This window comes from Silurus aristotelis, assembly GCF_946808225.1.
Source record: "Silurus aristotelis genome assembly, chromosome: 29".
NCBI classification, from domain to species: domain Eukaryota; kingdom Metazoa; phylum Chordata; class Actinopteri; order Siluriformes; family Siluridae; genus Silurus; species Silurus aristotelis.
The window spans coordinates 9,990,747-10,006,751 of record NC_139602.1 but is presented as its reverse complement, the minus strand read 5'-3'; the positions used below and the strand labels follow the sequence as shown (position 1 = coordinate 10,006,751).

Genomic DNA, 16,005 nt, shown 5'->3' with positions numbered 1-16,005 from the left:
TTGAGGGCTCGATCAATAAATACATTCTGATTCTGGTTTATTAGATCAAAAACTAAGAAAATAATCAGGTAACAAACTTTTTTTTGGAGAAAATATGAATAGAGAATAAAAGTCTTTTTGCATTCAGAAATACTTATTAAAGTTATTCTGGAAGAATGAGGTGTTTAGACTTGGGTCTTGTATGTCCACACAAATACGATTTCATTTGAAAATGCATATTCCTTGTTTTGGCAAATTGTACACGTTTTTGCTCCAACTGTAACGTTGGAGGCGAATTTTGCAAACGATCATCATTGCTGCAACATTTCTAAGAGCCGGAACGTAAATAAACGTCAGCCGGTTTTGCTCATACGCAGTACAGGGATGTAAGTGTTTTCAGATGTTTCAATGTGGACGAGAAACTTTTGGGAAACAGTTGAAAGCGTGTAGCGTTTTCTAGACAAAAGCGCCATTTAAAAGTTTTTCTGGATTAGTGTAGCTGTCTTAGTCTGGATTAGTAACAGCTGCCTTAGCTGCTAGGGCATCAACTGGAAATTAATTCCAGAACCTCAGTGCTAGAACAAAGACACATTTTGAAGAATGCCTTCCTTGTAACCATAACTGATTAAATGGTGGCATGGGAGAGTCTCAAGTGTGCCTTGGTTTAATTTTTGCTCATTTTCTGACCAATGATTTTATAAGACTATTGAATGCTGTATATTATGGGAGGGTTAACTCAATGGTTAAGATGTTGAACTTCTGATCTGAAGCTTGTGAGGTTAAATCCTAGCACCATCAAGCTGCTAAAGTGTGCCTATAATGTCCTAAACCTTTCAACTGCTCAGTGTATAAATAAGATAATTGTAAGTCGCTCTGGATAAAGGTCTCTGCCAAATGCAATAAATGTTATATTTGTCATTTTGGACTCGGCCCATTTATCTTGCGCAGGAGTGTGGATTTTAAAGGTAATGAGAGCATGTTTTTAAAGTCAGGTGAGGAGCACAGGTACCTTTATTTCATTTGTCATGTCGTGCAAGGGATTGCGATGAATACAGAGCAGTTTCTGGAAATAACTCAGATGTATTCTAGATTTCATGCACACTTACTAACAGTGAGGGGGAATTTACAGTGAGGGGAAACAAGAAAACCCAGATGAAACCCTCAAAGACACAAAAAGCACATGCAAAATGTACCCCCTTCACTCAGGTCAGGATTGGATCAGGGACCTGAAGATGAAAATCCACCCAACCTTTGCTTGATTAAATTTGTACACATTTTCCACAACATTAGTTTGGTGTAACATGATCTTTGTCATATTTTTTATGTCCTTCCAGCCTGTGAAGTGGGCTTCTACAAACCTGTTGCTGGAGGCCAGCTTTGTGGAAAATGTCCTCTCCATAGCCACTCAGAGACCAGGGCTGCTCTCAATTGCCCTTGCGACGCCAACTACTACCGAACATCTACTGACCCTCCTAGCGCTCCTTGCACAAGTATGTTAAGGTGTAACCTATAGGAGATTCATTTTAAGTGAAGTTTTGAATGAAGTGTAAGCATCAATGATATCAAAAGAGTAAAAGAAAATACCTCATGTAATACCCTTATGATATCTAAAAGACCAGGTGTTTGATTTGCAAGTCTGATACTTTACTAACTCAATCCTTTCGCAAATCATTAAATGATGGCTATTGTGTCCCAACAGGACCTCCGTCTGCACCTATCAATGTAATTTCGTCTGTAAACGGAACCACCGTTAACCTGGAATGGGGTTCCCCTTTGGACACGGGTGGCCGTGCCGATATCATCTATGACGTTCAGTGTCAAAAATGCGTAAAGCCTGGAGAGCAATGTGAGAACTGCAATGTCGGAGGAACCTTTGTCAATGGGATATTAGGAGCTGCTGTTGGAGCCCAAGGAAGCCCAGGTGGAGGAGCAACTGGCAGTGGAGGAGGTTTAGGTGTAAATGGAATGGTGTCACGAATGGGAGTCAGCTCAATCAGGTTCATCCCCCAGCAGAAGGGACTGACGGAGCCATGGGTGAACGTGATCAACTTGGTGGCACACACTAACTACACCTTCCGCATCCTGGTGATGAATGGGGTATCGCACTTGAGCAAGGTTTCGCCGCCTTATGCCACAGTCAACATTATGACAAATCAGGCAGGTAGGAGACTTTTACTATGTGGGACGTATTATATATTTTGTGTAAAAGCCAACAAAGCTTTATTTATCACAGTTTTGAGGTTGGAGTACTTGCTTCAACTTGTCCGCTTGCCAGTTTCCAGAGGAACAGGTTCTTTAAGCTTGTGGTAGGGAATAAATGTAGGGAATTGGATCTGACTTCTGATAAAAGGTCATGAGTTCACATCCCAGCTCCAACAACTCTGTCACTGCTGGGCCCTTGAGCAAGGCCCTTATCCTTTAAAATCTGAATTGTATAAATAATATAATTGTAAGTCGTTTACAAGGGGGTCTGCCAAATGTCATAAATATAAGTGATCTTATGAGTCTTAAGGGTTTTTTGCTTCCTAAATAGTTCTGCTAGGAAACAGAGATGGTTCCTAGTAAAAAATAAAATGAAAACCAGAGATGGTTTCTATTATAACCCCTTCAGAAGCTACCAAACGTCCTGCACACTCTATAGAAACATTTTAAGAACACTTAAAGAGCAGTGGTGGAAGTACACAAAGCATGTAATTGAGGTAAAGTAGATCCAGTCGGTAAAATGTGACTCCAGTAAAAGTGTCCCTTTAAAATTTGACTTGAGTAAAAGTACAAATTGCCTTCAAATGTACTTAAGTATCCAAAGTACTGTGATTTATTACGACTATAATGTTCCTATTATCATTTTTATCACAAGACTCTTTACTTAATCAACTCAGTTTATGTGAAAAGACTCGAATGTGACTCTCGGCACACTGATCTATTAATAGAATGATATTAATGACTCAAACACTGATTGATGTCTGTTACAATGATCATGAGCCCAAAACCTTTTCAACTACTTAAAAAAAACGTGTAAATGAGGTCACGTGTGTTGTGGCGAGTTCGAGTCTGGAGTTTCTTCATCATTTATTCCTCTCTAAATGTTCTGCTTGATGTTGAACTGATGCTGAACTGAATGTTGGTGATCAGTAGATGCACCGAGCGCCAATCAGAACAGGTTTAAAACAGAGCGTGCGCTCGATCCTGATTGGTGACTCGTTGCGTGTTTCACCAGTTACGTTTTTATCCTCATAAATAAAAAGAAACGACTGATTTTACAAAATGTAGTTCAGTAAAAAGTCAAATATTTGTAGTAGAAATGTAGTGCAGTTAAAGTAAAAGTTTCCCCAAATGGAAACACTTCATTAAAATACAGATACGAAGAGCTTGAAGAGCTTAAAGAACCTAAAGCTACTTTGGTGAATCCAGTATTAAAGGTCATCCACACATATTTCAATCATGTAATAATGCAGAATTCCAAAAAGAAAAGTTTTGAATATGACATCTTTTTTTCCAGCTCCCTCTCAGGTGATGGCGATACGTCAAGAGAATGCCAGCACAAACAGCATCACCCTCATGTGGCATGAACCTGAGCAGCCCAATGGAGTAATCCTGGAGTATGATATTAAATATTCTGAAAAGGTGGGAAAAACCTTCATGTAAAATATGTTGTGTTGTGAGGTTATTTGTATGAAAATATAAATAAATAAGAGGTAAACATTGTATTTAATGTCTGCATGACAGCAGGGATGCTTATGTTTATATCAGATGCGATTTGAATAAAACAATGTGGCTTTCACTGAACACAAAGTGATCGGAGCGACCCATTAGAGAAGGGTCACGTTTGTTTATGGGGCTTGGTTGGCCACAGATCGCGCAATTCAATCACATGGCTCGATGGCATCTCCATTTAATTGAATGAAAATTACCAACCAGTGGCGGTTTGTCACGATTTAGTCTGATTATTGAAAGTGACAATGAACGGCAAACAGTGTGGGCCATGCCAAGCGCCGGGGAGCCGTTAATTGCCGAGCGAGCCGGGAGCTTTGCCGTCTAATGGGCCAAGAGGGATCTCAGCTGTTTGGGGGAATTAGCAAACAGTGGTCGGCACCACACGGAGAGCAAATGAGATTTGCATACGGCTGCTTATGAGGTTGAAAAGTTTTTCAAGGTAAAAGCCTGTCACTGGCCTCAGATCCTAATATATGGAAGATTGTGTGTCCTGGTTTTCAACTAGGATCTTCATTAGCATCATGGCCAATTAGATGGCTCATCAAACTTTAAAAGTTTGATCAGGCAGCATAATCTCTGGATATATCAGGCGGGGAAAGTTCAAGGAATCTGTCTGGGATTTTCCACAGGACAAAGAGCAGCAGAGCTATTCCACCCTGAAGTCGAAGACAACAAGCGCAAAAGTGTCTGGGCTCAAACCTGGCACCAGCTATATCTTTCAGATCAGGGCCAGAACCTCGGCTGGCTGTGGGCGCTTCAGCCCCTCTGTGGAGATCCAGACTGGAAAAGCAGGTGAGAACATGAAACAATTTTATCAAATAGGTACAAATATTATTGCAGTCGTCTCTTATTGAGACGTTGGGGGTCTCCACATAGCATCATCTGTCTCCATACCACCCTGTCCTCTACATCTGCCGCTTTAAAATCAACCCCCTGCATGTCAACACATCCATCAATATCGTCCTTGGCCTACCTCTTCTCCTCCATTCTTTTGCCAATATACCCCATGTCTCTCCATTACACATGAACAAACCATTTTAATCGCACCAGAAGGTCCTACCTGCACTGTACCTCTAATAAGCAAATTTTGAATCCTCATCACTGCTACCTCCAGCTCCACCTTCAACACCACGAATATTATTATAGAATCATCTGCCATTCCAATTTTATTCAGTGAATATTTCACAATCAAGCAAAATACAAACTAATAGAATTAAACAGAGTACTAGACAACACAACACAGCACAACACAATAGAATAAATTACCATAGAAGGTTATTCAATGGAATTCCAAGAAGTAGAATACAGAAGGCAAGAATGTAATCGAAATTGAATTAAAATTGAATGCTTTAAACAAATTCTATTATACACTGATTATTGTAGTGGATTGTGATGGTGATTGTGATGGGGAGGTGGAAGTTTAGCGTCTAAGACTCTGGGTTACTGATCGGAAGGTCAGGGGTTTAAAACATGGTATCACCAAGCAACCACTCTTGGGGCCCCTGAGCAAGGCCCTTAACCCTGTGTGCTCCAGGAGTGATGTATCATGGCTGACCGGTATATGCAGAGTAAGAAAATCACTGTGCTGCAGTGTACATGTGACAAAAATAACAAACACAACACAATCCAATAGAATGAATTAGAAATGATTGCATAGAATTCCAAGAATACAGTATGAAAGAATGTAATGACGTAGTATGAAATGCAATCAGAAAAATAGATTGGAATAGAATTGAACGCATTCTAAATTCTATTATATCCTTTTCTACATGTCATGTAGTTCCCTACAGTTCCAGTTCCATACAGAATGAAACAGCTACAGTGTCATAAACGTTTTTTTTAATGACCTTAATGAGCTACATGGAGTTTTTTCGCATGTGGTTCAGCCTGAGAAATTCACACCTTCATTATTAGTGAAGATGCATTTTCGAATTTTCCACACATAATCCACGGTGTTGGTTTGAATTCACTTTCATTTATCATCAGGCGTTTGCTAGCCTCTATGTTGAATATTTCCATCCCTATGTTGTATATTCCCTCACTTGCAACAGAAAACAACACGACTGATTAGAATACAGTAGAAAAGAATACAACCTGAAGCCCTGCTGAAGAACGTCATAGAATTATTATAATAAAACCCCATTAGCCACGATGCTAAATACATTTTCTCAACGATCCAATGAGCAGCAAGCTTTCTGGCGCTGAATGCACTAAAAGGAAACGGTATTGTTAAAACATCGATTTATTACAGTGCTACAGTTTTTCTGGATTCCAATGGTGTCCTGATTCACCGATTTGGGGGCCATCAATAAGTCATCGTGTTGGACAGAACGTTTTTGAGGAAGCGAGCATTCACAGGGGATTGATCGTGATTTTATTACCGGGTCACCTTGCACAGAATCCCGAGTGCGCTCTTATAATCGCTTTGGTTATTGGTGGGTCATAACAGATATCTGATGTAATTGACCCTTTAAAAAAGGTGTGTGTGTGTGTGTGTGTGTGTGTGTGTGTGTGTGTGTGTGTGTGTGTGTGTGTGTGTGTGTGTGTGTTCTCGGGAGGTTTAACGCCATGGTAGATCGTTTCATCTGTGTGAGATAAAGAATGATTGACAGATGAATGAGTTTGAGGGTGAATTCATTGGTTTTTAAAAAATGACCTGCTTGACTAATAATTTGCATACCATATACACCATATGGCAAAAGTTTGTGGACACCTGGTGATAAGATTTGTGTGCTTTTTAAACATCTCATTCCACATTTAGTCCCCTGTTGTCTGTTATAGGAACTTCCACTCTTCTGGGAAGATGTTCCACTAGATTTTGGAGTGTGCTTGTGAAGAGTTGTGCTCATTCACCCACAAGGTTAGGTGTTAGTAAAGTCAGGTACTGATGTAGGTGATGTGAGGAGGCCTGGGGTGCAGTAAATTTACATTCAATCCAAAATGTTAGGAAATCTTTCACTCCAACCCATTAAAGGCATATCTACATTGAGCAGGTTTGATGTTTCCTAGTTCAAGTATAGAAAACATTTTAATACTACTCCATCCAAAGACGTCCTATACAATTGCATGTCTCCAGTTTTCTGGTAACAGTTTGGGGAAGAACCACATGTTGCTGGAAAGTCAGGTGTCCTAAGACTTTTCTCCATATATTACATATAAAAGGTATATAAAGTATAAGTCTCAGTATTTGCATGACTTTTTCCTTCTGTCTTCTTCCAGCCCCTTTACGTTACAACACTGCGACGATTATCTGGATCTCCATGGCGCTAGTCTCGGGGCTCATCACCTTCCTGGCGCTTATCATCTGCAGAAAACGGCAAGAGGAGTACTTTGAATTGTCTCCCTTTTCCATCCAGTATCCAGTATTAATGAAGTGTTGAAATATTGTGCTGTTATTTAGACTTAAAACTTTTCAAAATAGTATATCTAAAATGAAATTTTGCTACTTCGGGGTCGCCGAAGATACGATGATGATACTATGTTTAGTTTTCCCGTTAAAACACGTAACATTATTTCGAATACAGAACTCAATATTTCCACATATCTCGTAATGTCAACATAAAGATTTGAGTTATTACATCAATACACCATTAGATCAGGTCATTATTACAATTTAAAAGCGTGTTATTAGTAAAATAACACATAATTTCCTTCATTTAAATAAAATATGTGCATCATTTTGGCTTAACAACTTGATTTCTTTGCTAATATCAGGCATTATTCTAATGTAAAAAATTCAGGATTATTATTATAATTATTATTATTATTATTATTATTACATTATTTCATTTGGGTTTATTTTTTATATAATATATCATATAATGTAATTAATACTATTTTATTTTATTATGCACTATATGGGCAAAAGTTTGTGGACACCTGTGAAGCATAAAATTGATTTGTGCTTTTTGAACTTCTTATTCCATATTTCAAACCCCATTTGCTGTTATAATAACCTCCACTCTGCTGAATAGATGTTCCACTAGATTTTCTGGATATTTGTAAGATTTCATTCAGACACAAGGGTGCTAGTAAAGTAAAGTACTGATGTAGGTGAGAAGGTGAGGAGGTTCCTGGGGGTGCATCAGTCCCATTCATCCCAAATGTGTTCAATAGGGGTGGAGCTCTACAGCAGGAGATCTTTGACTCCAACCCATGTAAACCAGATCTTCATAGAGCTGGTTTTGTGCAAATAGACACTGTCATGCTGGGACAGGTTTGGGTCTCCTAGTTCGAGTGAATAAATTTTTTTTTATCTTATGCATTCAAAGATGTCCAGTTTGGGTAAAAAACACATATGGCTAGAAAAGTCAGGTGTCCCAATACCTTTGAGTAAATAGTGTACATCACTGGATCTCACTTTTTAATTAAAAATGAATTATTTCTATTATAACATATTAATGTTATCTTTTTTGTTATTTTGTAATGTAATTTATTTTATATTTTAATGTGCTGTTATTTGTAGCAAACGTTTTATTTTTTCTGAAACATAAAACCATCTTTGTATTTTATTTCCTTTTTGTATTCAATTTTTTTTATAGTTTATTATATTTACTATTAATTTGTTATATATTTTATTTTTTATTTAATATGCTGTTTTTTAAGACACTTTTTTCATTTATCCGAGACATAAAACCGTCTTTTGATTTTATTTCCTTTTTGTATTTGATTTGATTTTTATATCTTATTATTTTTACAATTTGTTATTTCTAAAAAAAAAAAAAAAACATATTTGAATATGCTTTTATTTTTAGCTACTTTTTCTTTTTTACGAGTCATAAAACCATCTTTTTATTTTACTTCCTTTTTGTTGTATTTTATTTTTATAATTGATTATATTTATTAGTATTTGTTAATTTATTTGATTTCAGTTGTGATGTTATTTTAACCAAATAGGTCATTAAAACACAATGCACATTTTATTAATTAATATGAATTAATTAATCAATTATATTTATATTAATTATTGGATTTTTATAGAACTGCTAGCTAAAATCTCATGACTTCAATTGAAAAACTTGACATCACAGCAACCTCAGTCTAATGAACTAAGTGTTAGGATAATAATTAAGAATAAATAAAACTTCTCAGGATGATTTATTGGTTACATAAAACGAAATATGATGCGTTTGAGTCACATTTTAAACCGCAGGAACGTATCAGGAATGAATCACTTTCTTAAGCAATTTAAGCACACAATCAGCACAAGAAGCGAGAAACTAATTAGATTTTCACGTGTCATAAACGCAGCACAGAAGTTCGATAAGGACGCCTTGTCAAATCATCACTATGATTCCTGTCTTCTTAAAGAAAAAATCTTCTTCACCTTTTATCTCCAGACACTGTGGCTACAGCAAGGCTTTCCAGGATTCAGATGAGGAAAAGATGCATTACCAGAACGGCCATGGTACAGCAAATAATAAACAAATAAATAAATATTTTAATAAATCAAAAGATTTCAAAGCATTTTGGGTTGTGAGGCCAATATCCAGGCCCCGGCTGCTCCCCGGATGCTCCAGTGATTATTACTGTGATTGAAACGGCGCGTTCATCCTGCAATATGTGACCAAATGCTAATTCTGTTTATTCTAGTATCATTTCCAGAAGCCAGATTTTATATTGATCCGCACACGTACGAGGACCCATGCCAGGCCGTCCACGAGTTCGCCAGAGAAATTGAAGCTTCCCGGATCAAGATCGAGAAAATTATTGGTTCTGGTATGTTCTTATAGCGCAGCCTCTGAGAATACTGACGTTTGGATTAGCATTTTCTCGATCGTCTGGGTGTGTGATGAATGCTAATGCGCTAATCACAAACATTACGAGATGGATATTGCCCGACTTTTCTCAGATATCCTGCTAACAAGTCCTGGTTTATAGTACAGGTTTTGATTTGATATGTTCAGGTAAAAAGTCCGGACGTCCGGACGTCCAGACGTCCAGACGTCCAGGCAAGAGAACCACTTTTCTTTTTTTTTTTACTGAAAATTAACACTTTTACTCAGTACAAGTGTTTTTTTTTTTTTTTACCTATGTAGGTATAATATATGGACAAAAGTTTGTAGATACCTGACCATGAGATTTTATTAAACATTCAATTTAGTCTCCATTTGCTGTTATAATGACCTTCACTCTTCTGGGAGGATGTTCCACTAGATGACATGGTTGATTGTTTTATCATAAACAACATTATTGATAGATGAATAAGTTTGAGGTAAATTTCTTTTCTTTTTTTTTCCATCTGCTTGGCTAATCATTCCCTAACCTCCACTCTTCTGGGAAGATGTTCCCATTTTGTAATGTGCTTGTGGAGATTTGTGGAGATTCATTCAGCCACATGGGGCTTAGTAAAGTCAGGTACTAATGTTCATCCCACATTCATCCCAAAAGTGTTTAGTAGGGTTTAGAGTTCTATAGCAGTAGATCTTCCACTCCAACCCATGTAAAGCAGATCTTCATGGTACCTGGTTCATCCAAAAATGTCTTATAGAATTGTGCCTCCAACTTTGTGGAGTTTGAGGAAGAACCGCATTTGGGTGGAAAAGTCAGGTGTCCCATGAAAATGTTTATATGCATGTATTTATTTGTTTATTTGTTAAATGTAATTGTAAAAAATATATAAAATTGTAGCCCTTGTGAACAAACCTGACATTCCTGGATCATATACACTGTAATGTGTGGACTGAAAGTAGAGCAGTGCATCTCTCTGTGCTGTAGGAGAGTTCGGGGAAGTGTGTTACGGCCGGATGAAGCTGCCTGGGAAGCGGGACGTCCCTGTGGCCCTCAAGACTCTGAAGGTCGGCTACACTGAGAAACAGAGGCGAGATTTCCTGAGCGAAGCCAGCATCATGGCCCAGTTTGACCATCCCAACGTCATCCGTCTAGAGGGAGTGGTGACTCGAAGTAAGCTTTCCAGCCATGAAACTTGACTTGTGATCTAATCTCCAGCACATTTCAGCACTCATCTGCTTATTTAAACTAAGACTAGTGTTCATAAGCCTACATAAAGCCCACACTATAATAAACATGACATAATCAACCATGTTCTTGCATTTGGAGTCACGGTTCGAGTCATGACCTTCGTCTAGTTCAAGGTCACCACACAACACATTTAATCGTTCTAACTTGACAGGTTTATGTTAGTTGACAGAAAGCACTAATGTAGTTTTAATGTAGGCCTATGAACATGCACAGACTTTAATTAGGGCTCAATGTGAAAATTAAAAACAGTTCAAAGGGCGAATTTTGTTAAATTCCCGAACGGCTGAATGACAAACACAGACATGGTTGTTGTTTTTTGTTTTAGAAAAGCACACAAAATGAACAATTATTGGTCCATGTAAGAAACACTGCGACGAAATATGTATTATTTACTCAGAAGGTGTGTATATAAGTTGTATATGCTCACATAAATATACTACGATAGTTTTTTGTTTACTGTACGTGCTTATTTGTATTATTCAAAAAGTTTTAATGAAGCACTTTACTTTTTGGATTTTGTATTAATCTGTGATATAGTTTACTATATATATATTTCTGTCTGTCTGTCTGTCTGTCTGTTTATCTATTTCTCGGTCTGTATGTCTGTCTATCTATTTTGTTGTTTGTCTGTCTGTCTATCTGTCTGTCTGTTTATCTATTTTCTGTCTGTATGTATATCTATCTACCTATCTGTCTGTCTGTTTATCTTTTTCTGTGTTATCTATCTATCTATCTATCTATCTATCTATCTATCTATCTATCTATCTATCTATCTATCTATCTATCTATCTATCTATCTATCTATCTATCTATCTATCTGTCTGTCTATCTGTCTGTCTGTCTGTTTATCTATTCTCTGTCTGTATATCTGTCTATCTGTCTATCTGTCTATCTGTCTGTCTGTCTGTCTGTCTGTCTGTCTGTCTGTCTGTCTGTCTGTCCATTTGTCCATCCATCTCTCTGTCCCAGGTAAACCAGTAATGATCATTACTGAGTACATGGAGAACGGCTCTCTGGATTCATTCCTAAGGGTGTGTAATCTTTCATATTTACTTTAAAAATAAATATAAATATAAATAATATGTTCATGTTACTGCAATTCCTTTCTTTTCTTTTCTTTTTGGTCAGTTTAAATGAATGAATAAATAGATGAATAAATAAATAAATAAATAAATAAATAAATAAATAAATAAATAACAGTCTGCCTAAACATGAATAAAACCTCAAAACCTCAGTCAGAATGAAATCTTTACAACTCCTCTATTTTCCTTCGTTTGTTAATTTCTACACTTGATTTTATTTTATATTAATTATGTTTGAGACACGTGCAAAAAAAGAACGTAACATTTAAGAAGTACAAAGTACTGTACAGAGTGGAAAATGTCACCGTTCGGCCATGTGATCGGAATCCAAATCCACCACACTGCCACGAAAAGTCTAATTATAACCTGATCCAGAAATACAGCCTCAATCCTGAGCTCTGATAAGTAGGACCCAGGGCTGGATTTGTGAAACATGAGTAACTGAAGCTCTACCAGTGGTTTACAAGATGTCATTTAGAGAGCATGATAATAGGTACAACATCAGGATAAAGGTATTGGGACACCTGATTTTACAGCTATTTGTGGTTCTTTCACAATCTGTTACCACAAAGTTGGAAACATGCAATTGTAACCTTTAAATTGGACAACTTTAGATGCTGTAGTATAAAATTCTCTCTTTACTTGATCAAGGAGACCTAAACCTGTTCCACACAAATATACCCATTTTTCCACACATTTTTGTGGAACATCTTCCCAGAAGAGTGATTATTCCAACAGTAAATCAGGACTAAAACACGTCTTATAGCCAGGTGCCAAAAAATTATTTTTTCAGAAAGACTGTGCACTGCACATGTACACAAGATATTTTGGAAAGAGAAAAGCAGATTTAAGAGTTTTATTGGGATTATTGGGTTGCATGTAACATGTAACAGATAATATCAATTAAAAATAGACCTTTCTTAGCTAACCAATTTATCCACAACATGCCAAAATGTAGCCATGATACCATCTGCTCTCATTGACACCAATCGGGGCAGTTGGGGCAGTTTTTTAAGGAAAATAAATTCATGTGGAAAGGGTCTAATTGAAAAGAAGGAGAAGGAATTAGATACCAAGATATAGGAACTAGGAATTCAGGACACATGAGAGACACTGAGTAGAAGAAACATGGCAGGACTGTAACTTAAAGACACAGCCTGAGGAATGGTGAAGAAACAGGACCAGAAGGTATGGTTTCATGGTTTCATATATCTGTCCTCACAGAGACACGATGGTCAGTTCACCATCATTCAGCTGGTCGGGATCCTCCGAGGCATCGCTGCCGGAATGATGTATCTGTCGGATCTCGGCTACATTCACCGGGACCTGGCGGCGAGGAACATCCTGGTCAACAGCAATCTGGTTTGCAAGGTATCAGACTTTGGCCTGTCGAGGGTTCTGGAGGATGACCCGGACGCAGCTTACACAACCTCTGTGAGTTCCATTGTCAATAAAGCGTAGGGTATTTATAAAGCATCATAATCTGTTTATAATGCGATGTTACATTTCATGCATGGCTCATTATAATGTAGGAATACTGCAATACTTTTATGGTGGTACTGCATACACTGAGGTACCTCATGAAGCACTATAGACATTATTATAAAACATTCCATGTTATGAAAATGCTTATTATTTATAAGTAAGAGTATTAAAGGTTATAATGCATTATATCACCAATAGCAAAGACTTCAGACACTATTCAATGCTCTATTCAAACATCAACTTTGATGTTATAATGTGTTATGCACACTGTATGTAGTATATCGTACAGACAAATGCATAACACAATATAAAAAAAACTAATGCATTATAATAATGCTTTATAAATGCATTATAACATATTATGAATCTGTTCATCGTTCCTTCATTAGAAATGTAACCTGAAACTGATTATTATTACATTCCATTTCTATTGTCATATGAAACACGGCAGGGTGGGAAGATCCCGATCCGCTGGACAGCCCCCGAAGCCATCGCATATCGCAAGTTCTCCTCGTCCAGCGACGTGTGGAGTTATGGAGTGGTGATGTGGGAGGTGATGTCCTACGGAGAGCGGCCATACTGGAACCTCACCAACAGAGATGTAAATATCTGTCCTTATACTGTATATGTTTCTTTTCGGCTTCTCCCGTTAGGGGTCGCCACAGCGGATCCTCCGCACGTTTGATTTGGCACATGTTTTACGCTGGATGCCCTTCCTAACGCAACCCTCCCCAATTTATCCGGGCTTGGGACCGGCACTAAGAGTGGCTGGGGATGGTTCCCTGACCGGGAATCGAACCCGGGTCGCAGCGGTGGGAGCGCTGCATCTTAACCACTAGACCACCAGTTGCGTTAGGAAGGGCATCCAGCGTAAAAACATATGCCAAATCAAACGTGCGGAGGATCCGCTGTGGCGACCCCTAACGGGAGAAGCCGAAAGAAACTTTTATACTGTATATGTTTATATATGTGTATATATATATATATATATATATATATATATATATATATATATATATATATATATATATATATATATATATATATATATATATATATATATAAGAGCAGGGCGCTTTATAAATGCTGTGCTTCATAATCTTATAACTAAATTATAAAATTATAACAAATATTTTATTAAAGTAAACAAGCTCAGGTACATTTATTACTTATCTTTAAAAAGAGCATATAATATAAATATAAATTCGGCTAGATAAAATTCAATTCAATGATCTTATGACTAATTTTCCAACATCAAACAAAAAATTTGCTATCAACTGTATTTTTTTTTTTGTATGTTGCATTTTTGTATAGCTGTAATATATTAGAGTATATATTATATACACCTGTAATATAGAAATTCAGACACCTGCCATATTTGGTTCTTCTCAAACTGTTACCACAGCGTTACCACACAATTGTATAGGAAGTCTTTGGATGCAGTAATTTTCCCTTCACTTGAAGGCTTTATGAACGTCCACAGAATCTGATGGATCATCTTCTCAAAAGAGTGGAGGTTATTATAACAGCAAATAGGGACTACATGTGGAATCAATGATCAAAAAAGCACATATAAGACCTTTGTTCATATAAATATATATTATATAAAAATAAGAAGAAGAAGAAAAACTATAAAAAAATGGATCTGTGGATCGGTAGTGTGTGTGTGTGTAGGTGATACAATCAGTTTATTCCCACATTAAAAAGTATAATAACAGACACCTATTATATATATATACATATAAATGACATACTGTATGAACCTGTTATAAGCTGGAATTATTGCAAAAAAAAAAAAAAGAGAGAGAACGTTTACAGAGAACGTTTACCTTTTTTCTGCGTTCGTAGGTAACAAAGTGTGTTAAGAATAGGAGTTCATTCTGATACGATACGATACGATACGATACGATACGATACGATACGATACGATACGATGCGATACGATACCATACCATACGATACCATACGATACCATACGATACCATACGATACTATACTATATGATAGGAATTGTGAACTAAAATGTGTATTGCCTTATTGAAGGTCTTTTGAACATTATAATCTCTGAATATATATTTCTGGTGTGCAGGTAATAAAGTCAGTAGAAGAAGGCTACAGGCTCCCGGCGCCGATGGGCTGCCCTGCTGCTCTCCACACGCTCATGCTGGACTGCTGGCAGAAGGAGCGCAGCGAACGACCCCGGTTCTGCCAAATCGTCACGGTCCTGGACAAGCTTATCCGCAACCCAGAGAACCTCAAGTCAATGGACACATTGTGCAGGTAGAGAGCCGGCAATCGATCCACTGGCTTTTTATTCTCCTTTGCAGGGATTTGCTCAACAAATGCACTCTGTTTGTGTCAGATATGATCCCTTATTGAAGGAGCACAAAGTTGTGGCCGGAAAAACTTTTCTACTCGAAGCCTGGGAATAACCCGTCTTAAAAAGGGTTTGTGTGGGGGGGTGTTTGGTGTCTCAGACAGGGAGCATACATTTTCCAATAAGCCCGTCTCAAATAGATGTGTTCTGTGTTAAGTAAAAGGGCCTCTGTTCTATATTGACATTGATCCGCACCAAATCCAAAGACTCATAGAGGGTTTGCGCTCGAGCCGGGCCGTCCTGCAATTGGACTTTGTATAAATTGCTCGTGCGCCAAAGGGTCGGCGATGCATATCGCCATGGGGAGCAAAGTGGCGACGCCAGAGGATTTCATCCCTGCGTTAATCAACCCCGAAAAACAGCCTTTTCTTCTTTCTTTTTTTTTTC

At 37.6% G+C, this 16,005-nt stretch overlaps 1 protein-coding gene across 3 annotated transcripts in view; it reads left to right on the top strand.

Annotated features, from left to right (window-relative positions):
- Positions 1-16,005, top strand: part of epha8 (eph receptor A8) — an 83,660-nt gene that overhangs the window by 62,781 nt on the left and 4,874 nt on the right. For 2 of the 3 annotated variants that reach the window (XM_083535259.1, XM_083535261.1), the window contains 12 exons: positions 1,314-1,469; positions 1,679-2,140; positions 3,479-3,603; positions 4,323-4,485; positions 6,913-7,018; positions 9,033-9,100; positions 9,286-9,411; positions 10,411-10,596; positions 11,644-11,705; positions 12,981-13,190; positions 13,693-13,842; positions 15,331-15,521. In XM_083535259.1, the coding sequence (XP_083391385.1) occupies positions 1,314-1,469; positions 1,679-2,140; positions 3,479-3,603; positions 4,323-4,485; positions 6,913-7,018; positions 9,033-9,100; positions 9,286-9,411; positions 10,411-10,596; positions 11,644-11,705; positions 12,981-13,190; positions 13,693-13,842; positions 15,331-15,521 (2,005 nt within the window). The remainder of the gene's footprint in view (positions 1-1,313; positions 1,470-1,678; positions 2,141-3,478; positions 3,604-4,322; positions 4,486-6,912; positions 7,019-9,032; positions 9,101-9,285; positions 9,412-10,410; positions 10,597-11,643; positions 11,706-12,980; positions 13,191-13,692; positions 13,843-15,330; positions 15,522-16,005) is intronic. The other variant, XM_083535260.1, reaches the window with a different exon arrangement.